This window comes from Electrophorus electricus, chromosome 16 (assembly GCF_013358815.1).
Source record: "Electrophorus electricus isolate fEleEle1 chromosome 16, fEleEle1.pri, whole genome shotgun sequence".
Classification (NCBI taxonomy): domain Eukaryota; kingdom Metazoa; phylum Chordata; class Actinopteri; order Gymnotiformes; family Gymnotidae; genus Electrophorus; species Electrophorus electricus.
This window is the reverse complement of record NC_049550.1, coordinates 17,616,153-17,639,467: the sequence shown is the minus strand read 5'-3', so window position 1 is coordinate 17,639,467 and position 23,315 is coordinate 17,616,153. Positions and strand designations below refer to the sequence as shown.

General features: G+C 41.8%; 1 protein-coding gene across 3 annotated transcripts; it reads left to right on the top strand.

Moving 5' to 3' along the window:
• The first annotated feature begins 4,324 nt into the window (after positions 1–4,324).
• Positions 4,325–20,124, top strand: lpar2b (lysophosphatidic acid receptor 2b). Of its 3 annotated transcripts, none has more exons than XM_027027158.2 (5): positions 4,325–4,486; positions 9,607–10,121; positions 12,511–12,925; positions 13,240–13,496; positions 19,486–20,124. In XM_027027158.2, the coding sequence occupies exons 2-5, from the start codon at positions 9,786–9,788 to the stop codon at positions 19,582–19,584; spliced, it is 1,107 nt and encodes a 368-aa protein (XP_026882959.1). In that variant the 5' UTR covers positions 4,325–4,486; positions 9,607–9,785; the 3' UTR covers positions 19,585–20,124. The 3 variants fall into 3 exon arrangements, with proteins under 3 accessions (XP_026882959.1, XP_026882960.1, XP_035391067.1); XM_027027159.2 differs by lacking the exon at positions 19,486–20,124 and adding an exon at positions 14,929–16,097; XM_035535174.1 differs by lacking the exon at positions 4,325–4,486 and adding an exon at positions 5,146–5,170.
• The last annotated feature ends 3,191 nt before the right edge of the window (positions 20,125–23,315 follow it).

Sequence of the window (23,315 nt, the reverse complement as noted above, 5' to 3'; positions counted from 1 at the left end):
TGTGTGTGTGTGTGTCTGTGTGTGTGTGTGTGTCTGTGTGTGTGTGTCTGTGTCTGCAAGTGTTAGATCCTAACATTATTGTTTAACTTCCTCAGGATTCTTTGCCTTAATGGTTTAATTCATGCACTCCCATTACGGATATATAGAAAAGCTAAAGGCTAACTGTATTATTTATAATTAGTAATAAAAAATACTGAAATAAAATGAGTGGGATTTGGGTTTGGCTCAAGTAAACCTTTCCCATACCCATTTCTGAGTTCTTTGGTAATCAATGGTCTTTTTTTGAAAGTATAGACTTTTTAAAATTATTTTAGAATTGTTTCTGTTGTCTTTACAGTGATGAGCTTGTTTAGCTGTGTGTGTGTGTGTATGTGTGTGTGTGTGTGTGTGTGTGTGTGTGTGTGTGTGTGTGTGTGTGTGTGTGTGTGTGTGTGTGTGTGTGTGTGTGTATTTCATCAAAACTCTGAAAGGAAGTGGGGCAGGTGACTGTTTCCTCTTTTGTCCTAATGGTATGAGGATTTGTTTTGTTTGTGGTCCAGATCTCCAGAGATCAGTGAAGGCGGGGATGGGTCTGGGTTCTGTCATTTGCAGGGAGATGTAGTTCTGGTTTTAACTTGCTTCATTCAGCTGCTGATTGACCAGGAAGGTGAATGATAAAGATATATTTGTTTTAGAATTATCTTTTACACCGACCCTCTAGAGCTGTCACTAAACAAACATCAGAATGTTCTTTTATTTTGACCCTCTAGAGTTGTCACTAAAACATTAAAACATTATTTTACTCCGACCATCTAGAGCTGTCACTAAACAAACATCCTTATTCTGCTTTATTTTCCTGCTACTATGAATATACAAATTGCTGTTTTGAGGTGGTTTGGTTGGTTTTTAAATTGTTGGTCATCTTGTGCCATTGTTCTTTTTTATAAGGTTCAGATCCCCTGCAGAATTGTAGAGTTTTTGTTGTGAGTTGCTTGGATGTTGTGTTTGTGTGTTTACTATTCTGTTTACTATTGTGTTTATTATTACAGTTATTTGCTCATTGGTGAGTTTTTGTTTTATTTGTTTATTTTTGTTGTACGAATCTTCCAGTTGTTGCTGAGTGAGGCTGACAAAAAGGTTCATAATAAAGATTATGATATAATTGCGTTTTCTAAAAAGAAAAAAAGTTAAATAAACAAAAAATTGAGTAGAGGTGTTGATCTGTTCTTTTTATCTACTTATTAGACTTATATAAATGTAATAAGCCCATTATTAGGATATGCTGGTTGTTGTGATTACATGAAGAAAACTTCAATAATGAGACTGACTTCCCCAGCGAAACGCAACAGTGTCTGGAGGTTTCTGAGGAAAGCAGTACAGATATGCACGGAAATGTTATTGTTCTTCTGATGATGCGTATCCGTATGGGGAAATTCATCATGTACATTTGGAGTATTTTAAAACTCAGTGGTAACAATGGTTTAAATATAGTGATCGTCTTCTCACTGCTCTGAGATTCCGTGTGTCCAAAGACAACTATCCAACGGCCATCTGTCTCTGTTTACAAGCAGGAAGCGGACTGCTTGTCCTTGATTTCAGTGTTAGTCGGAGTTCTCTGTGTGTGTGTGTGTGTGTGTGTGTGTGTGTGTGTGTGTATCATGAGCTTAGAGCACACCTAATACAAATTTTCAACAAACCTAAATATTAGGTTAGTGTTACCACAGTGTAACGGTGAGCGGTAAGGAGTGGGACGCCTGTGCGGAGAGCAGCGAGATTTATTAGGGGCAAATCCAGAGTCGTAGTCGTTGGAGTAGTCCAGTGTCAAAGAGCCAACACGGAGATTACGGGGATACATTACAAACACTCGAAGGCAAACAAGGGAAGCAGGCTATAACATAAGATAGGAAAACAAAACAGGCTAACATTAACGAAGGTTTTGAAACACAGACGGGATTTCATACATCCACCAAACAGTCAACAGCAAAAATAGAGCGAACGCGACAGGGTTTAAATACATGAATTTAACAAGATAGAAACGAGGGGCGGAGAAAACGAAATTACGGCGTGGAACTAAAATACACACGACAGGAAGCAGGGAGGGACTAACCGGGACATACAGTAACGTGTCATTCATTGCATATCTAACACGAACAGATCCGTAATGGCAGTGAACGTGCGTAATAGTTTGGAAAATATTGGAAAATATTCTTGAACTTTCTTTGAACATTTCTATGGCAACTGTTATGTTTACAAGGTAAACCTTTAACCCCTACAAAGTTTGTGTTTGTTATGTTCTAATAACAAGTGCTTGGAAGGGGATCGGAAAGTTCCAGTGCTACTTACTAAATCCTATAAAAGCATCTGCTCATTAATAAGAAACCAGCTCAGCCACGGACAAATGGGTGGAGACTTCACACACTATTCCTTCACACTCCACCCAAACCTCCATGTGACCTGCATCTTCACTCACAGGATGTTTGAGGATGCTGTCTGTTCTGTAGAATGAGTGAGTCAATGAATGAATGAATGATAGCGAGTGAATGAATTAGAGGTAAAGATACATGGAAAGGGAGGAGGTAGTGAGGAATTTAATTATTAAGTTTTTATAAACAGATGAATAGCAGAAGTGTTTGCTTATGACCTACTGTAGCATGAAGTTTCCAGAATTCTGCAGTACAGAAATGAACTGACTCTGACTTAGAGTTGCTGGCAACTCTAGCTGATAACAGAAGTCCACTTCCTAAAGTATGTGTTCAATACTCAATAAAGATCCTGAAGATCCACCCCCCTCCCCACCCAAGAAGATTTTCTTGAGTTTTGAAAATTCTGCTAGCCAAATCGCTCTGAGATTTGTATTAAAATATTCAAAATGGACTGTAAGCCAGGTGCGAACGTCAGCATGATAAGTGTATGTGTATCTATCTGTGTGCAATGTGTATCTACATGACCAGGTTTGTGTATGTGTGTGTGCAAGTGTGTGGTTATTTAAAACCATTAAGATAATTGTGGCCCATGCTCAGTGTGAGACACCCACACATGTACACACAATTATACATTGCAGGCCTTTTAAAAATGTTCACATCTGCAATCTTCAAAAGGTAGCGCAGCAGGCACCACACAAACCAACACTCCAAAGGTCACCTGAGGCTTCTGTTCCTTTAACTCATCCCATATGAGCAGGACTGCAAGTTCCAAACAAAAACCAAAGGACTATGGGTAAAAGCATCACACCTGTACGAGCGCGGCAGGGCACTGTTATGGAACTAGCGGGGCAACTGGCACTTTTCCAAGCCGTAAGAAGCAGCCCTTTCCTTATTCCTTCTGTACAGCCCTCATCTGGGAATCTGGACCAGAGGTAGCTGTTGAAATTTCTGTTAGTTATAGAGAAAGAGAGGATGAGAACAAGAAAGAGAGGGAGATGAATATCAGGCCACTAATGTAACTGTTCTTCTTGTTACTTGTGCTGTAATTTAGCAGGAAGGATGTCATTGTATAAGATCTCTTCCAATAAACGTACCCGCTTTCATGACACAATCCGCACAAACTTTGAAACACTCAAGAAGTCAAACATTCACTCAGATACAAACTTTTCTCCAGATGTTCTTACCCTCCAGTGGTCCTGTCTCAGCCCTCTTTATTCTCCCCTTTTCTTCCTCTCTGTCCTCCAACTCTCCTTCTTTCTTTTTCCTGGATACACACTCTCTAAATCTCTCTGTCTCTAGATCTCTCACTCTTTTAGCTCTTTGCCAGATGAGAGTAAATAAATCCACATAACTCATAGGCACATGCAGAATGTGAGAGATCATGACTCCAACACTAATTACTCTATGCACCATGCATGTAGAAACACAGAATCTCTCTACTACATTACTGGATTTGTTAAAAAAATGTAAATTAAATTAAAAATTAAGCTGTTGTATAACATGGTAAAAGATATAAATGTGTGTTTGCTAATGTGTGCACAGCTAAACAGCATTGTCTCTGATCACCTGTCAAATAACGAGTGATCGTCTCCTATGGCTGATTAGATACTGCTGTGCTGACCAAGACAAAAGTAGCCATAATTTTTCTATGTATACATATGAGAACAAAACACCGATACCGCTTAAACATATTTAACAATAATCAATATACTATGCACATTTCAGATCCACAAGCAAATACATAAATTTGAATTCCATAGGCAATACAAATCGGCAACTTACAATAGCATGCAAATGACTAGCTTCCCCGGCCACCTGGGCTGTCAATCAGCTTTCCCACTTTTCATTGGCCTTTCAGGGTTTAGCTGTGCTCAATCAGAATGTGCAGGGGGCGGGACTTTCGTGCCCAGGTTGTACTGAGGCTTACCGAGTTTCAGTTTGATAAGAAGTGAATCTCGCCACACCCTGACGGAAAACGTAAAGTTCCCCGATCTCGGTTGAATATTATTTGAAGAGTGTTTGTTAGGTGAAAAGCACACTTTTTAAATCAAAGCAGCATGACTATGAAAGGATCGCTGAAAAGGGTAAGTAACCGAGTGGTTTGGATTTTAAAATGGTCTACGTTTCTGACGAGACGTCTTACTAGATGTCGTTTTGTGGCTGATCCATTGGCGTGTTTTGCAACTCGAAGTTGCTGCGTCAGTGGGTTCACCTTGGAGCCAACCTTTCCGTCCCAGGATACTGCTTAGGTAACCCAGTCGCGGCTGCCCTTGTTGAATTCTGGGGTGTTGTGTCTCAATGGCACCGTGTGCCTCGGAACTTCAGCCGTACGTTTAACAGACTACATAACCGCTATGGTCTTCTATATTTGTGTAACACACATACACCCAATGACATGATATGAGAGAGAGAGAGAGAGAGAGATTGATGGATGGATGGATGGATGGATGGATGGATTTGTTTTCGTCTAGTAGTTTGATCTCACTCACGTCTTGGACATTATTGTACTGTGGTTTCTTGCAGTGTTTGATCGGCGCACCCAAATCTGTTTGGTCTCCCAGGATTCCCAGTCTAATAGTAGTACTAACACTAGACTAGACGGGACTTTCAATAGTCAACTAGACCGAGACAGCCCAGACGCTTTATGTTGCGAGAAGCGTCTCCTTCATACGTGTTTATCCGCGGATTTCCGTCGCTTGCACGGTCGCGGACGGATTTGTGAAAACTTTCCAGATGCAGGTTTGAGTACATCTGAGCACAGGAAGCAGGTTCGTGAGTATTTGACGAACGGGAAAAAAAAGTTTGCTCGTCTGTCGGTACAGTGCGAATAAGGTGTATTATCTCAGTGCACTGATTTTCACTAGAAATGCAAACGCTGACACCGGTTACTAAGTATCGTGCGTTTACCTTTTTGCTTATTTAAGCTCTCAAAGCGCTGAAAGTTGAGCGCGTGGGTAAACACGGAATGCGTGCGGTGTGTAGTGGGCTAAAACCGGTTACACGGTATGCAGAAGGGCGAGTGCCAGTAAATCTGTACAGCAGCATGAAGGTTACTGGAGTGAAAGACAAGACATGACAAGACAAGAGAAGAGAAGAGCGAAGTTAGTCATTTAGCCTCCCTCGCAGCAGCACGACCGCAGCGCACTTTCCAACCAGCAGTGCTGCTGAAAGATCTGTTTGAATTTAAATTTCCGACCATTACGGCAAAAGTTTTATTCATAGGCGGTTAGTTTATAGACACATTCAGCATCAATTTTTTCGCTCGGGAGCTTTTTTAAATCTAGACTCACGTGCTTTAGAGTAATCGTTTGAGTTGGGTTTAGCCGTGGGCGCGACTCCGTGGTTGGGAGACCCCTGCGGAGTTAATGGCTTTGCTGCTGTCCAAGGCATGTGGTGGTCTCTCACATCGCCATATGATGCGCATTACACGGTATGAATCATAACCCGGACAAACTGCATCGTATTCACACATGGCTTGCGGCCCACGCAGCTGCTGTGAGTAGTTTGACTCTTGTATAGTTTTTCGCTGGAACAATGAACTGGAGTTAGCATTTAATGTGACTAATTTAACTCATTGAACATGGTTAGAGACGCGTCTTTACTGCCTTAGAGCGGGGGTTGATTAGTAAACGCACGATCAATTCCCGTCCTGTTTCCCAGGTGTTCGCTTCTATAAAATGTAGTGTCGGGCTGCACAATAAGTTGCTTGGTAATTGATATCGCGATATTTTTCAATACTGATATCGCAGTACAGTGCCAAAAACCCCGAATATTTTTGTTTTATTGTATGACGTCACCTTTCTTGCAAATCTCAGATCTTTCAGGTGAAGGTCATGCTTGAAAACATTGACATGATCTAACAAACAAATATTGTTGGTGAGGATTATGTAGGCCAATGTAACTGTTTGTAATGAATCAGAGATATCAGTGAGTGCGTGTACATGCACTTAATATGATTTATGATTGGATTATTTCTCCAGTTATCTGATTATTCAAGTGGTCATGTAAAGAGCATACTCAGATTTCTTGGGTCAGATTATGGCCTAGAAATCTGATAGAGAGCTGTATTTTAGCTCAGTAATCAGTTTTCGCAGCACATGTGTACCCTTACTCTGATTCTTTCTGATTTCTCAGAATGCATATACTGAGATGCACTGAGTCAGGCAATAGTTTTCTCATTAACTGAATACCCAAGTGCATGTAAACACATTGATCAGATTACTGACACAATCTGATTTTCTGCAGTTTTCAGATTAAGTGCATGTAAATGCACTCACTGCTCATCCTATGGGTGGAACTTCACTCTTCCGAGTACTTTTAAGAAACTCAAATGCTCTGACTAGCTGTGAAAGAATATACCACATCTATCAATCATTTCCTTCTTTGCTACTTTAATATTTATTGCATGTTTTTGCCTAATAAAAATAGCTTTTTACTTCTTTTGTAGAAAATTATAAAATCTATTTTTCTTATGTATTGATAACTCTTTAATACATTCATTGCCTGCTGTTTGAATGGTTTTTAAAATCATGGTTGAGTAACCACCATGCTGTACTAAATCATGTCACTACTTGGTTCCAGTATTTACACTGTGGATGACGTATTTATTAGTGTGTCTCCTTAACCTTTCTGTAGTCTTATAAACCAGCAAAGTACAAGATGCTAGCACCATGGTAATTATCTTAAATGATATCCAGGAGACTTAAAACCAGCTTACTTGGATGGCCCCAATATGGATGGTAGTCATATCTTATTGTGACACTCTAATACTACACTTTTTGTAGCATTATTTTGGTTGACTTTTCTTTCAATCAAATTACACTCTGCTTTCCCTTGCAAGCACTCTTTCAGTAGGTTTGAAGCAATTATTGTTTGGTTTTTGTATCAATTTGGTGTCAGGCAGTGACGATGACGTCTCCCATTTCAGATGAGTCAGTACACTCAAGGACTGCCTGCTATGATCACTCAGACTTTGCAGTAGAATTGATATGTCTTGCACTATAGATTATAAAGACTTTGTTGCCCTCTTCTAGTACTGTGTGCAATGGCATTGTTGTGTCTCTGTCCCTTAATATGACCTGGTTTAAAAGCTGGCATGCATTATTTGCTGTGAGCTGATATAAATTTGATGCAAAGTACAAAGTGCCATGTTTGTTTGTTTTTTTTACAAAAAACGTAAAAAAGCCCTGCCAGCTGCCATAAAATGCCAGCTCCCGACTGTAGACAACTTGAAATTATTTGCTTACCTTTCTTTGACCACACATCTTTTGTATGGGAGCATTAAGACTGCAGCTAGGACCTCACCATCTAGCACTCTGCAGGATTTGGTGCCAACTTTAATCCCACAGAGAGAAAACATGAAGAATGTCAGAAGGGTATCATGTATTTGTGTAGGTGGGTGGACTCGTGTTCAGAGTGATCTGTAGGGGAAGTGAATACATCGTGTGGCTTGTCTGACAGAGGACCCATCCATCAGGCAGATGGGGTGGCGGGGTGGGGCGGGGTTACAGTACAAGTTTACAGGAACTGTTGAATGTTGTGACGTTGAAGATTGCATTCTGCAGAGGGTTAGCATCAAGGCTTGCTGGAGTTTGCTTTTGCTCCCCTCATTCTTTTCATGTGGTTTTGCTGGTTTCCACTGACATTGACATAATGCTCAGCTGCATGTTGGTGTCTGAGTTAGTGGGCTGTTTGTGCTTCATGCTCCAGTGATTAATTATAATTCTATTATAACTAATTCTGTCCTGGAGAATTAGACCTGGCAACTGGCCTGCTTAGTGCAGCTACAGGGTGTGTGTATGACAGAGAGAGAGAGAAGTACTCCTCAGAAGAGAGCTGCATCCCCTTATTGAAATGCAGATCCAACAACACTCAAAACAAGAAGCAAGAAATCTGTAAACAATCTAATAAATATAACTTTCTAAGAAAGTTTGTATCTGACAAACTACACTGCTGCTATATCTGAAGTTCCATGTTAAAATACACTGGTAATCTGTTTGTTTGGTAAATGTATATTTATTTATGTTTATTAAAAAGGTGTGACCCTCGGATCTTCTGGAGGGAGCTTGGTTTGGAAGCTCCAGTACAGTAAAATGCAAAAACAAATTCTCATTTGTATGTCGTGACCTGGGAGAATAGTATTGCAAAGTAGTCTGTTGGGCATCCATTGTATGAATTCATCTAAAATATGGTATAGTAGAAATTCAGATCAACTGCTTCTAACTGGATGAGGTGCTCATGATGTCAAGTGCAGAGTTGTTTGGTCAGTTTATTTGCTCGTGGTAGATGTGCCCACGCATGCTGTCTTCCCCATGTTCCACGGCGCAGCACACTGCATGAAACTGCAGGTTATGGGCTTCGGAAGGTGAAGGCCCACAAGACGTGATTTCATGCAGTGAGGGGAGTTCTTGGCATTAACAAGGTCTGTTTATGAATGAAACAGACATCCTTATAGAGACCTGTGTACAGAGAGAATGAGGGAACTAAGGAAAGAAAGATGTCCAGAGGACATGAGAGATGTGGGTGTTACTCTTTGTATTCATGGCCTTGAATTGTACCTGATAGTTATGTTGGTCTACCCATCTCAGACATGGTTGTTTTTATTTAGAGTGGACTAGTTTTCACACACGCGCGCACACACACACACACTATTTTGTGGGTTGTTAATGAGGACAAAAATTGCAGTGTGTGTGTATGTGCATACATGAGTGCAAGTGAGGGTCTTTGTGCATTTGAGAGCAAACGTTATACCTCGCTACCACATGAGAGAATGTTTGTGCATGTTTTGTGTATTTAACAGTAACAGGCAAACAGGAGCACTTTTGTACTAATAAGGTGTCAGTGATGGTGTCTCTCCATGGAAAGTGAGCATTGTTGGTGTATTGGTGTAGACTGGGGAGGCGTGTGTGCCTGTCTCTGTCTTTCTGTCTTTTTTTTTAAAACACTGACAGTTTTATGATAAAACAGAGGGATAAATTTGCCAGTGTTCAATAACTAGTTGGTCAAAACAAGCTCACCTTTTGCTCCAGAGAGCTGAGGAAGTCACTCTGGCTTGCATCTGTTATTGTTTTGACAAGTTCTTTTGATTTTCGTCTGCCTTGTTGTGCATAGTTGAGGGATGACATCACTGCATTCGCTCTGGATAAGCATTGCTGTTGTTGGGTGAGAAAATGGTTTTATGTTTCTATGGATTTCTGTTTTCCAGGCCGGGAGAGTGGTACTGGCCAGCTTGTTCTCAGTCTGAAGGAGACTCGTGAGCAGAAGCTTCCTCTCTAGTGCTCCTCCTCATCAGGTCAAACCAGAACGACGCCTTTGGCGCGCTCAACACACCGCAACTAACCACGTCCTCCCTTCACACATCATCGAACTCCTACCTTGTCCAGAATGGCGTCAACGACAGCTGCCCCACCAGTTTGCTATTATGACAGCAATGTGTCTTTCTTCTACTTAAATGTGAACAAAACCATCCCAGAGGAGTGGCGTCCACAGGACTATGTGGTGGTCGGCCTTGGACTGACTGTCTGTGTCTTCATCATCCTCACCAACATCCTGGTTATGTCAGCTATATTTATGAACCGGCGATTCCATTACCCCATCTACTATCTGCTGGGGAATCTGGCAGCCGCTGACCTGTTTGCTGGCATCGCATACATGCACCTGATGTTCCACACTGGCCCATGGACAAAGAAGCTCTCCATATACCAGTGGTTCCTCCGACAGGTGTGTACACCCCCCTGCCCACACACACACACACACACACACACACACACACACACACACACACACACACTCACTCTCCATAGACCAGTGGATCCTCTGACAGGCATGCACATGCGCGCACACACACTCCATATACCAGTGGTTCCCCCAACGTGTGTGCGTGTGTGAATCAGATATGAGCAAAAAATCGGAATTGAATCATGTAATGTGAGCAAAGTGCTTAAAGACTGCAGTGCAGATTAAGTGAACACCTCAAATAGCCCAGGTTAAATGCACTATGCATCTATACCTCAGTGTTTGGTGTAATGCGTGTACATGTTGGACAGTGGTCTAATTCTGGTGCTCTAAATCTGATGGGGGATCAGAATTAGCCATGAGCACCACTGATTTCTAACTGATGGGCCAATTCTATTATAATCTAATTTTGCAGAGATGGGCCCCAAAACTGGGCCCTCTCATGTAATGTGAGTTATTTCAACTGAATTTGTTCTCCTCTTTGTTGTAACACCCAAACACAGACATATGTACACAGCACCATCATAGTTCTCATAACTGTTTTGGATATAGCATGAGCTAAATGCTGCAAAATCTTACTAACAAAAAGATTATTTTTGTTCTATTTACTGTATGCTGTTTTCCATAGTTATGAGACTCTTTTGTTTTTTGGTCATTACCCAGAGTTTGTGACCATAGGTGAGGGTGAGGATATGGATGGATATGGATAAATTGAGTGTTTCACTGCTTAGATCCCTGTTCCCCACTACAGTCCGGTATAGTGACCACATTACTGCAGCCGCTGCACCTATCCTGTGGTCGATCTCAAGGAACGGCTTCCCATCACTTATGACCAAGAACCTGAGATCCATCAACTCCTCCACCTGAGGAAGCTTTTCAGCCACCACCCAGAGGGATACAGTCTCAGGAGGTGCTGATCCATGTACTGACTGCATTACACTCTCTTGCAAACCGCTCCAGTGTGTGCTAAAGGCCTATGTATGAGAGAGCCGGAAGGACATCATCCACAAATAGCCTTGACGCAACCTTCCACTCCCACAGCCTGAAGCTCTCCTGTGGCTTTGAGGCTGCCTGAGAGTCTCTCTCTATGGCTTCATCAAAGTCGTGCCATGCCCTGGATTTGCTTCTACAGCTGCCAAAACCACAACTGTTTTTGCCTGCTGGTACCCTTCAGCTAAATCAGGAGCTGCTCAAGCCAGCTAAGACCAGAAAGCCTTTTCCTTCTGCTTAAAAACCCACAACTGCTGGTGTCCCCCACCAGGTTCTTGGGTTCCTGTCATAACAGGCACTAACAAGTTTTGAGTGGCAATGTGCTTTACACCACTCTGTCCAACGCTTGGCACTGTGCTTCACACAACTCTGTCTGACACTTGATGTAAGGTTTGCATTCTGCGACCCTGGTCTGTAATTTTACGTGGTCTGCCACTTCGTGGTTGAGTTGCTGTGGATCCTATATGCTTAGACTTTTCAATACCACCAGTCACATTTGACTGTGGGATGTCTAAGAGGAAAGAACTTTCACAAACTGACTTGCTGCAATGGTGGCGTCCTATTGCAGTAGCATAATTGAATGCAGTGAGCTCTTTTTAGAAAGACCTATTCTTTCACAAATGTTTATAAAGGCAGATTGCATGGCTAGGTGCTTGATTTTATACACCTGTGGCAGTGTAACTGAATTAAACACCTGAATTCAGTGATTAAGAGGTGTGTGCCAGAACTTTAGTCCATACAGTGCATGTGCCACCACTTCCACAGGTCTTGAACAGGGTCCCCTCAGTCTCCATGTCTCCCACATCCTCTGTAATGCGTGAGAATTATTTCAACTCTCTCCTCAGAGAGAGATTGAGTGCTATGCCAGTCATTCCCAGCCCCTTGATATCCTTTTGGGACTGTTTCTGCCATCTGATCCAACTCTCCACCAGATGGTCATTTAGTGGACAGCTCAGCACCTCTCTTCACCCTTGTATCCAACTCCGCCTTTGAATACGTGACACAACCACAAAGTCAATATTTGACCTTTGGCCCAAGGTGCTGTAGTAACAAGTACACTTACGAGCAACCTTGTGTTTGAACATGGTGTTCAATAAGGACAAACCACAGCCAGCACAGAGATCCAGTAACATCCCACAACTCCTGTTCAGATCAGGCAGATCCAATAACACATTGCCCACATGAGTGTTGAAGTCCCTCATCAAAACAATTGAGTCACTTCTTGGAACCCTCTCCACAGTTCCACTGAATTTCTCCAAGAAGGCTCAATACTCTCCACTGCTCATCTGACAGAAGTGTTTGGCTCATAGTGAAGCCCTTTTGTGATCCCTCTTTAGTGTGATGTGCTGTAATGTGTCTTGACATTGTCCTGATGTTGTTCCAGGGATTGATTGACACAAGTCTGACGGCTTCAGTCATAAACCTGATGGCCATCGCTCTGGAGCGGCACCAGACCATCTTCACCATGCAGCTGCACAGCAGTATGACCAACCGCCGCGTCATCCTCCTCATCCTCGCAATCTGGCTCATCGCCATAGTGATGGGGCTGGTGCCCACCATGGGGTGGAACTGCATGTGTGATCTGCAAAACTGCTCCAAAATGGCGCCGCTGTACAGCAGGAGTTACCTGGTTTTTTGGGCGGTGCTTAACCTCTTCTCCTTCACCGTCATGGTGGTAGTTTATACGCGCATCTTCATCTACGTACGGCGCAAGAACCTGAGGATGAGCCAGCACACCTCGCAGACCAAGCACAAGGAGACTGTGGTCAGCCTGATGAGGACCGTGTTCATGATCCTCGGTATGCACACGAGCACACGCACACACTGTTTGGGAGTGTTTCTTGGCTCTGTTCTGTCTCAGACTTGTTCTGACTTGTGTTGCTTGTCTTGCTTCATTCTTGCACACTTACCATTCCCCCCAACGCTGTCCTTCACACACTGCCTCACTTTTGTCTCTACTCCCCTTTTATTTTACACACACTTACTAGTACTGTCTCATGTTTTCCCCCCTTTTCTGCAACCCTCTTTTTGCAATCCTGTGTGTGTGTGTGAGAGAGGAAAAAAAACCTTGTTGTTGATATACATTCTCTCTCTGTCTCTCTCTGTCTCACAGGATGTTTTGTGATCTGCTGGACTCCGGGCTTGGTGCTCCTGCTGTTGGATGGTGTGAACTGCGGCTGTGGAGTGTTGACCTATGAGAAGTACATGCTGGTCTTGGCCGAGTTCAACTCCCTCATGAACCCCATCATCTACTCGTACCGGGACCAGGACATGCGCCGCACTTTCAAACGCATCCTGTGCTGCCTGTGGCCGCGTGCGGGAGGGCGAGGCCAACATGCAGGTGTCCGCTTCAACACGCTTGAACAAGAGGTACTGACTGACAGCAATGGGACACAAACCACTCACCACTCCGATGCCAAGTCCGCTCTTGAACACTGACTGCGAGGTGCCACTGCTCCCTGCCACCCAAGGTTGCCACGACTGTGCAACCTGGGTTCATAAAATGCACTGCCATTGGCAGGGACCCTCCCCCATGTCCCTCCAGTTAGACTTCCCCCTACTTTCCGTAGTAGTCCTTTTAGAGCAGCTAACGCAACCTTGGTCGTGCAATAAAAAATGTCCATGTTGCAGTTCTGGGCATTTGCAGCAGGATCCGCTGGCATCATGCTTGTGCTGATCAACACATGGGGGCACATTCGAGCAGGCAGACGCATTACCCAGCAGGTGGTTTGGCACAACCAGTTAGGGATAACCCTGTGGTCTTTACTCTCTCTCAGGGAGGGAATCCTAGCTAGAACAGGGACGTTGAGGTGACTTTGCATTTAATTTAAAATTAAAATAAAAATACAAAAATGTATCCAGATGTAAAATGTAGATTCATGTAACTGTTATAGTTTTTATATTATAGTCAAATATTTTATTGCGTCTATACATTTCTTTTGTCTATAATTAACCAGAATACTTCAATTTAATAATTGGAAATTTTTTTAAATGACTATATAACTATTATAGCATTTGCCAATTACTTCCAGAGATCACAAACCTGCCCAGACAGACCACTGTTAGCTTAGTACCTACTTGGAGTTTTCACCTGATATTTAGAGTTTGGCTTTGATGGTCACCAGGCAGTGACCCTTGCTGTCTAATTTGTCATCATTAGCTGAGCGGCTCTGCGTACTGAATACGTATGTCCCCACTGAAGTGGAAACATGCATGTTTCATTCCAAGTGTCATAGAAATGGATCATCCAAGAAATTGATTGTCATTTTTTGTTGTTGTTTATTTTTTATGAATGTGGATTAGACTGTTTTATCGTTTTTCATGGGAAAGCACTAGTTTGTTTTCGGCTATGTCTGATTCCTGTGTGCTCTTGAGTTGTGTTCTGGCAGTGAACTCACTGATACACGGAGGTGTGTGGGTGTGTTTAAGCACACAGAACTTCATTTCTTCATTAACTTCATTTTATATATATATATATATATATATATATATATATATATATATATATATATATATATATATGGATGCTTTTTATTTTGTTGAGGGGAAACAACCCTCAAATGTTAATGTTTAATGAGCAGTTTTAAAGTGCACATGTGGGTGTGTAGGTCCGTGTACATGCACATGTGTGGATGCTTGCAGTGTATGATTGGAATAGGTGGGCTACAGCTCATTCTAGAGATGAGAGTTTAGTTGTGTATATACACACAATGGCTTTGTGCTTCTTGCCTTCTGAACTGTAAATAGTCTCTGCCTATCAGTTTTTAATATGTCTTCTCTTTTTTTTTATTTTGCGATCCAGAGAAGGCGACAAGAATCGGAAGACTCATGGATAGCATGTAAATCATTTTGCATTTCATCCTCACAATTGGATGGAAATCAGACCGTTCCACCTTCATGAAAAATCATCTAGACTTTTGTAATGCTTGTCTGATCTGTTGACAGATGTTCATCTGTGGGGCCTTAAACAAAGAAAGAGAAAACAAAAAACCTAATTTTGCTGTCATGTTAAAGTCAAAATATTGGGGGGGGGGAGTTGCTCTCACTCACTGTTATGTAGTCAGGTGCTTGGACTTTCCCCAGACCACAGTACTGTCTGCCCGAGGATGTAGGGTGGTTGGGTTGTTTGGGAATGCTACGTGTGCCAGCTTTTTCCTAGGCAAACGTTCCGACCACCTCATCTGGGCCTCCAGTAGCTCACCACCAAAACCCAGTGCTTGGAAAGCCCTTGCCACAGTGAACCCGCACAAGTTGGCCCTGCAGTGCTAATGCAGTCTGTGGAGAAGGTGCACTTGGCCTGGCCTGAATGGTGCATCTCCGCAGGGGTAAATCCACCAAGGCTCCTCCACCTGGATGGTGTGTCTCTGCTGCAGGTCTGATGGGGCTTACTGGTCTATGATGTCATGTTAGGGTCGCTACGTGACTAATTTTTAAAAGTGTGTTTGTGTGTGGGAGCAAGAGAGATCAAAGAGTTAAGATACGATGGATGACATCAGCAGTCTGCATGTGAACAACTTTGATGTTCAGATGCTTCTACCCTTATCTAACGTGCAGTTTTAAGGGGAGCTGTAGCATGTCTAGCACTGCTGTGACTCCACTGAGCTTCTTTACTCTCCTATGGTTAATGATCCATAGAGGTCCTACAGTCTTTTGACTGATCAGATCACTGAATCTCTAGTCAGGCCAAGCAGTCCTCAATGTTCATGCAATGTTATGAGTCGTGTTTATGAGGGTGGATTTGATTATCGACCCCTGGGGGAGGGGAGGACACTTGTGTTGAATTACTGCTGCGGTTGTGTGGATATAAAAACATACATGATTGTAGTTTCGTGCCTTTTTTTTTTTTTGAAGAACTTTATCTATACATCACTGCTTCCTTCTGCTTTTAAAAATGTGGTTTTGTTGGCTGTTTTTATTTTCGTACACAAATGGGTTTGAAATTCTCCAGAGGTTATTTTTAAATGAGAAATAAACACGCTTGAAAAAGCAGATTCTGTCTCTCTATCTCTGGGTTCAGGCCTGTGATGGCATGCTGGCATGGTTTGTCTTGAGGAGGCCTGATCGTTGATCTTTTGATTAGGCTTGTCTTAGGCTAGCTCACTAAAGCCAACCATTTTAGCAGGCATGTGTGCACACATTTTGAGTGGAGGTTGACCCTTTTGTGCTGATATAAGGCCAGTTCTTCCTATACAAATGTTAACCAAAGTAATAGAGCACCATGTCTTAATTCATAACCATAGTTAAGAATATTTTCCATGGTCTATAGTTACTAAAATGCGTCATCTGCAGAGAAGGGTGAATTCCACAAATGCTAATATTAACCCATACTCTGTGTGTGCAAGTGCAGGTGTGGGGTTGTGTTTGAGTAATGGAGACCTTGAGCAGATCCTGTGATCTACACATAATATACTCGACTAACTTCTGGGACCAGTGACCTGCATTACTCAAATCGTGTGTTTGTGTGTTGCATCATTTTGTAGTGCAAACCCCAGCACTGTTCACATGCTGCTCTTTCTCCCCACAGCTAAAGCAGCTGAGCTTGTATGCTTGGCACCCACTTTTACTGCTTCAGCATCAGGGAATGTGATTAACATTCAGACTCCAGGGAAGCTCCAGCACTGCTGCAGCCTGACTCCCTACTTTAGTCCGTGAGTCTGGGCGGATCTTCCAGATCCACAGAGCATAGCCATGGCACTGTTGGATCACAGCCGTGTTGTTCGTGTTGCAGCTGTGCGGATCTTACCAGATGCAGCCACAATCAATCATCCAGCTTTCCCAAACAAGCCAGCTATCAGTTGAATGCCTTTGTTGATTAAACATTGGAAAAAGATAAACACTGCATTGTCGGGAGCAAGAGAGGAGGCCTAACGTTTCCTCTCTGCTAATTCAGTCATAATCACATGTCTGCTAGCTTGGAGCCCTACATCTTTAACTCAGCTGCTGTGGATGCAAGCTGATATCCAACACTTTACTTGGGTTTTAGTATATTGGGAACCATAACACAACTCCTCCATGGTCAAGAACTACTTCAGTACTTTTCGCTGTGCCGGGGGTACACTCCCAGCCCTGGTTCTTTGCTGGCAAGGAATCCCCCTGCACACTGTTAAATCGTCTTGACTAGTGTGAACGTCCCAGATGGGTGTAGAATATCCTGGCATCGGTGGGAACGAGGTTCTTCAAACTGAACCTTCTTTATTGGAATATACTGATTTTTAAAAAACACTCTTCTGCTGTAGGAGAGACAAGATTGTCTGTCTATTTTAAAAGTTTATTGAATATTCTGTTCGAGTAGCATTTGAAGATTGTAATCTGGGTTCATCACTCCCACCACATTATTAAGAGTTTCATCATTTGACAAGGCTTGAACATAAAATGAGAGAAATTTGGCATCAGTGACCGGCTGTTTATATTTGCAGTGTTTGGCTGAGGCTTTTATCCAAAATGATTTGCAATTATGACTGAAGACAGCTTGAGCAATTGAGGGTTAAGGGCCTTGCTAAGGGACCCAATAATGGCAACTTGGCAGTGGTGGCAACCTTTTAATCTGAGAACCTTCTGATTACTAGTCCACTACCTTAACCGCTGATTGGTTTTGAAGTAAAAGGTCCAAAATCCACCCAGGGAAGGAACACAACACAATAAACACAGGCCAATTTTAATGCTGATGCTATTGCAGTGATGACCACTGACCTAATTATAACCATTAAAAATGGAAAAGGAGATGAAATAACACCAAGTGGTCCTTGTTAAATTTGAATATTTTAAATGTACCAATCCAGGGGGTGGAACCACAGCTGCATAAGTGATGGGTGACACATTTTACAGGAGAGCACAAATCAATTTCAGTCTTACTTTGTCCTGTCTGTATTTGACACATGATTGTATAACTTATCAGATATTTTAACAATTTTAATCTTGGTGCCACTGAATTCAAAAGCTTTAATTTGGGACATATAACTGTTCTTCACCCCAAGTATCACATGCCCCTCTGATTCAAAGCCCTTGAAGTAATCTAATTCCTGCCTTTTTTTTCTGTAACTACCAATCATTTCCTTGTTACATGTGGTCTATTTTGTTACTACCAATCCCTTCTTATATAATAATGTTAAAAGTTCATAGAATTAGTTCAGAATTGCATAAAAACTTGACAACAACAATGACTATCCTACTACTAACTAGAGCTGTTCTGGCAGTCTACATGTTCTGACAGATGGGCACAGTTCCAGGAGAATTCCACCTAACCACAACTCTTCCTTGACACAAGAAGGCAGAAACATAAGGAAATGGCACTGAACCTGATGTTTGTAATTTCAGTCAGCAAGACATCACCCACACATGGCTTCTCCAAGCTTGGCTCTTAGCGAGGTAAAGCCTCAGGAGAGATGCAAATAAGATTTGAAGATTTCTGTGTTATTCAATCAGCACATGATTAGCAACAGAGCCATTGACATGTGTGCTGAGTGTGCAGAAGTACTTCTACACAAAATATAAATAATATAAATCCTCTTCTAAGTTTTTGAATTATTTTAAACTGTACAGAGGTTTTTGAGCTTTTGGTAGAGGAAGGGATGTGAATGGAGGCTGTCAGCAGCACAAAGGTTTGTAGGATGAGGGCCTAATCTGAGTCCAAATGTACAAGGTCAGTTACAATAATCATAATTTTTGTTATTGAATCACCCTGGTGATTTTACCAACAAATTCCACATGCTGGCTTGAGGTAATTGTCAAAGCTAGATGGCTGAAAGAAAATCCTCAAGATGACTTCTGATGGCTGTCTGAATCTGGAATATTCATCTCTGGTTGTAAGTTTTTGCAAATATAGTGATACAGAGTCAGTATACATAATGAACAGAGCCTGAGGCCGGTACTTTGTTCCCTTTGAAGTTTTATTGACGGGGAATAGGCCCCACTGAGCGAATGTGATGCTAGCCTGTGTTTTAATCAGAGGGTTCTGGCAGAAGGAAACAGAAAAGTAGGCAATTTCCAAGCAGTTCGGCTTCATTTAATCTAGCTGCCATTTGCTGCATAGGGTTAGGATAGGCCAGTGTGACCAACACTGCTCCTGGACACCTGGTGTCTTGCACAGTTTAGCTCCACCCCCAGCTCCTGGACACATACTGCCCTGCACAGTTTAGCTCCACCCCCAGCTCCTGGACATCTCCTGCCCTGCACAATTTAGCTCTACCCCCAGCTCCTGGACATCTGCTCCAGCTAAACTTGAAGAGCACCTGAATGTGACAGGCTTGTGCGTTGACTCATCATTTGCCCTGTACAGCAGTGTGGTTGAGCTCCCATAAAATATAATCATCTTTCAGCGTTTGAGCCTGAATATTTCCTGTTTTTGTTTGTTTGTGCGCAGACGATTAGGCTCCAGAGTGGTGTCCCACCGCAACAGCCCAAAGGGCCCCAGCTGGTGTTAAGAAATGCAGAAGATCTACACCACTCTGTCCACATATGAGGCGCCACCCACTGCGAGAGGCACAGACTGGGGCAGACTGAAGTACATTCTGCAATTTTAGGGCTGCAACACCACCACAGACCATTCTGTTACATGTAGTGTGTGGAGAGACACGGTCCCAACTCGCACAACAGGACTGATGAGCCTTCGCTGACCAGAAATGACATCACCAACACTACTACATGGGTGACCCTACACACTTCACACACTCCACACCTGAATCCGCTGACCAGCTAACTGAAGCGATGCATGGTGCTTTACCTGCTCTGTGTGCGTCTCCCGCTGCTCCTGCACACCTGCACCAGCAGGGCTGGAGTGGTTACCTGACATACTTTTTCCATTTTTTGTTTGCTTTCTGTTATAGGGTATTTTTCAAAATTCTACATAAACAAATTTAAAAACTTTTGGTTTATCATGGAACACACCAAGTGTACTTTAAAGTGAATGGGCACTGAGAATCTCTGGAAAGATGCATATGAGCTATAGTGTTAAGCCTGTTATTTGTTTTTACAAAGAAGGGCTATTAAAATAAGAGCCTGAGTAACTGGTATGTTTTTATTGTTTCACAGTAAGACCACTCTCTCAGCAAAGACTCAGTCATTGATCACCACTCCTTCATCACCGATCAGCTAAAACCATGTCAAGGTTAAGAGATTAAGGACATACTGTGTCTCAAACAGAATAACATCAACAACATAGTCATGCAGTGAGAGTTGGTATCCTGTTTTTTTCCCTTAATTTTTCCATAGTAGAGCACATGAATGTTAAATTTTAATATTTTTGTAAATATGGATATGCATATAATCACTTTAAGTGTGCAGGTCTGCTGCTGATTTGTGGTCTACAGCAGGGCTTCTTAGCTCCGCCCCCTGCTGTGGCTCCGCCCTGCTGGGGTTCCATGTTATTTGTTCCTGACTACATCTGAGCAGGAGTGGGTGTGTCAGTGCAGAGAGAACACCAAACTGTGCAGGACTGCGGGTCCTCAGGTGTGCAGCGGAGAATCATCTGCTATACACAGCAAATCTGCAACTTTGTTCTTGAGCCAGAAGTGAGATTTGATAGACTTAAATGTGAAGGTGGAAGATGTCGGCAGCTTTAATCCAGGAGATAGGCCAGCACTTGTGCTTACGGGCTTGGTGTGCAGGTCCTGAAGGAAAGCAGAATACACCATGACCAATAAACATTTTATTTAAACTCTACTGTATTTAGCTACTTAGATTCTATTGTATTTAAACATCCTGCATGTTTAGAACAAATAAACAGCTGAATCTTTTTCAACACCTCAGGATGATGGCCTACACAATTCATGACATTTCTGTTTTATACACACACAGAGTGATCTAACCTTGTAATGGACCACAGGATATCCACATTCATTTGAGAGACAGCCTCTTCAGTGAATGTAGTGCTCTGCTTGAGTTACTTAGTGACAGTTTCTTTGGTGACGGAGACACTCTTCTGTTGTTGCCCAGTGACACCTTCCTCAAGAATATTGATTTCTTCTTCTTTTTCCTGGAATGTAGCACCCCCTTGAGGCTTTTCCAGGAAAGTATGGTTCTAATATCAGGCTTGGATCTTTTCTTGTTGCCAAACAAGCTTGTTTTGGAAGAGGCACCGCCCATTGTGCTGTAACAATAAAGGACCTTATGTAAATAGCACGTGTGGGGAAAAAAAATAACCCATATTAATTAAATACCTGTACATAAAGAATACCATTATATGTCTATTTTTACACGAACAGTCACAATTGTGCCAAACAAATACACAACTCTAAACCTTTTCACAGAAGGCCTTGTATACTTACATACACTCATTCTTTTCTTTCAGTTTTTCTTTAAAGTGGCTTGGTCAGCTTGATTGTTATTACATGACAGTGTTTCCAAAGCATTTGGGTCTGTTTCACATCAGTTTATTAATAGGTCAACACATAGATATAGTTATTGTGACAAAACCTTTATTCTTACCATAGTAGTGGCGTTCTGTGTGTCCTGTTGATCTCTTTTTGAAAGTCTTCCTCATTCTTTATTCCAATAGCACAGTTTTGGAGGTTGCACAGCTAGTTAGAGCAAACTTCTGTTGCTACATCTTCCATGTGAAAGCAATAAAACAAAAAAATCCAACAATTAAATGCAGAACAAAATAATTTAGGCTGGATAACATCACCTGGCTCTTAGTTTCAGTGGTGAAAGTAAAAAAAACTTTTTTTTTTTACGAGGGACTCGACAGTAAATGTGACCTTTTCACTTCTGCTTTGGATCACACTTGTGAGTTTTGTTCTCAAGTTTAGTCAAATAAACAATACATAAGGTTAAAACACAAACACACATCTATTCTGATGCAGGCTGGAGTGAAATAATCTATCAGATATCTCCAGACCAGTGTGTCTACATTCTTGCGAGTGTCTATGTTTGGGAGTCCATCACACACAGACTCTTATCCACCACTTGGTGGCTGCCTTCTGGGTCTGATGATTCAGATCAGATGTCTTAAAATGATGCCACACTAGGGCTAGAAAATACAAGATTGGTGTTATACTCCAATTAATTTCAGGATTATAATCTTTGTTTCCCCATGGTGTTCATAACATGATTAGACAGAGTAAGAATTAGATTCAGAGAACAGTGTGACAGATTTTATGGTGAAAGAATAAAGTGCTGTTGGATATTCTGGGGTTTTGCTCTGTTGGCTGACACTGATGTTGGATTCACACTTACATGTCTCAGTCTTGCAACAATATACCTTTCATATTAGTTTTACTGTAATTACTGAATAGTTTATAGGACTTACTTAATATGCCTCAAGTTAATAACTGAATAATAGTTCCAGAGGTTTCTCAAAGAGAAGAGTTTCTCAAAGAGCAATCAAATCCACCACAAAAACTGCCACAGTGACACAACTAAAATCATGTTTTTGTATTAGCTGTGTCAATAAATATTAGTTTTAATCTCTGAAAATAATGGACAACTTTAAAAAAAGTTGGGTAGTCATTAGCACTCATTATAACCTTCCTGAAGACTTATCATTAATGAGTATGCCTAAGACTTTGCATTCAGTAGTTTTGTCCACTGTGATGTTCTGGATATCAGGAGCTGTTAAAATAAAAGTACCCTTTACAAAGTTTTGAGATAAGAAGTAGTGAATTAAAGCTATTTATCTTAAAAATATAATGTTGCTGTCACATGCAAACATCTGTGCCTCTTAAGCTGAACTATTTAGTTCACTTGCCAGAGATTTGATAAAAGGTAAGTGATGCTGAGACCAAAAGTAGTGGTGTTTGTAACTGATATTATAAAAGCAATCTCCTATTATCCACATCTTATTATCCCTGTACCTGAATCACAATTACTGCTGAAGAGCTTTTAAAGTCCTCTTTATTCTCAGTAAGAATTGTGTGAATGTGTATAAATGAGTGTGGGGGAGAGAGAGAGAGAGCGAGCATTTTTAAAAACATTTTACATGAGTAGCTAGGTTCACTGAAAGAGAACAATTAATCTGAAATGAAGAGCTCTTACTCATGTGAGAATTAACATGTTAAACACAATAAACATGTCAATGACTGTAGTTTCATCATTAGCTCATGGAGATATGCTCATGTGTGAAGCCCAGGATAGTTAGTCGTCGCCTCACGAGTCTAAAATCCTTCAAAAATGTAAAATGAACAAACAAAAATTTCAAACAGAAGTAGAAACAGCACTCTAAAATATAATTTAAAAAATATATAATCTAAAATC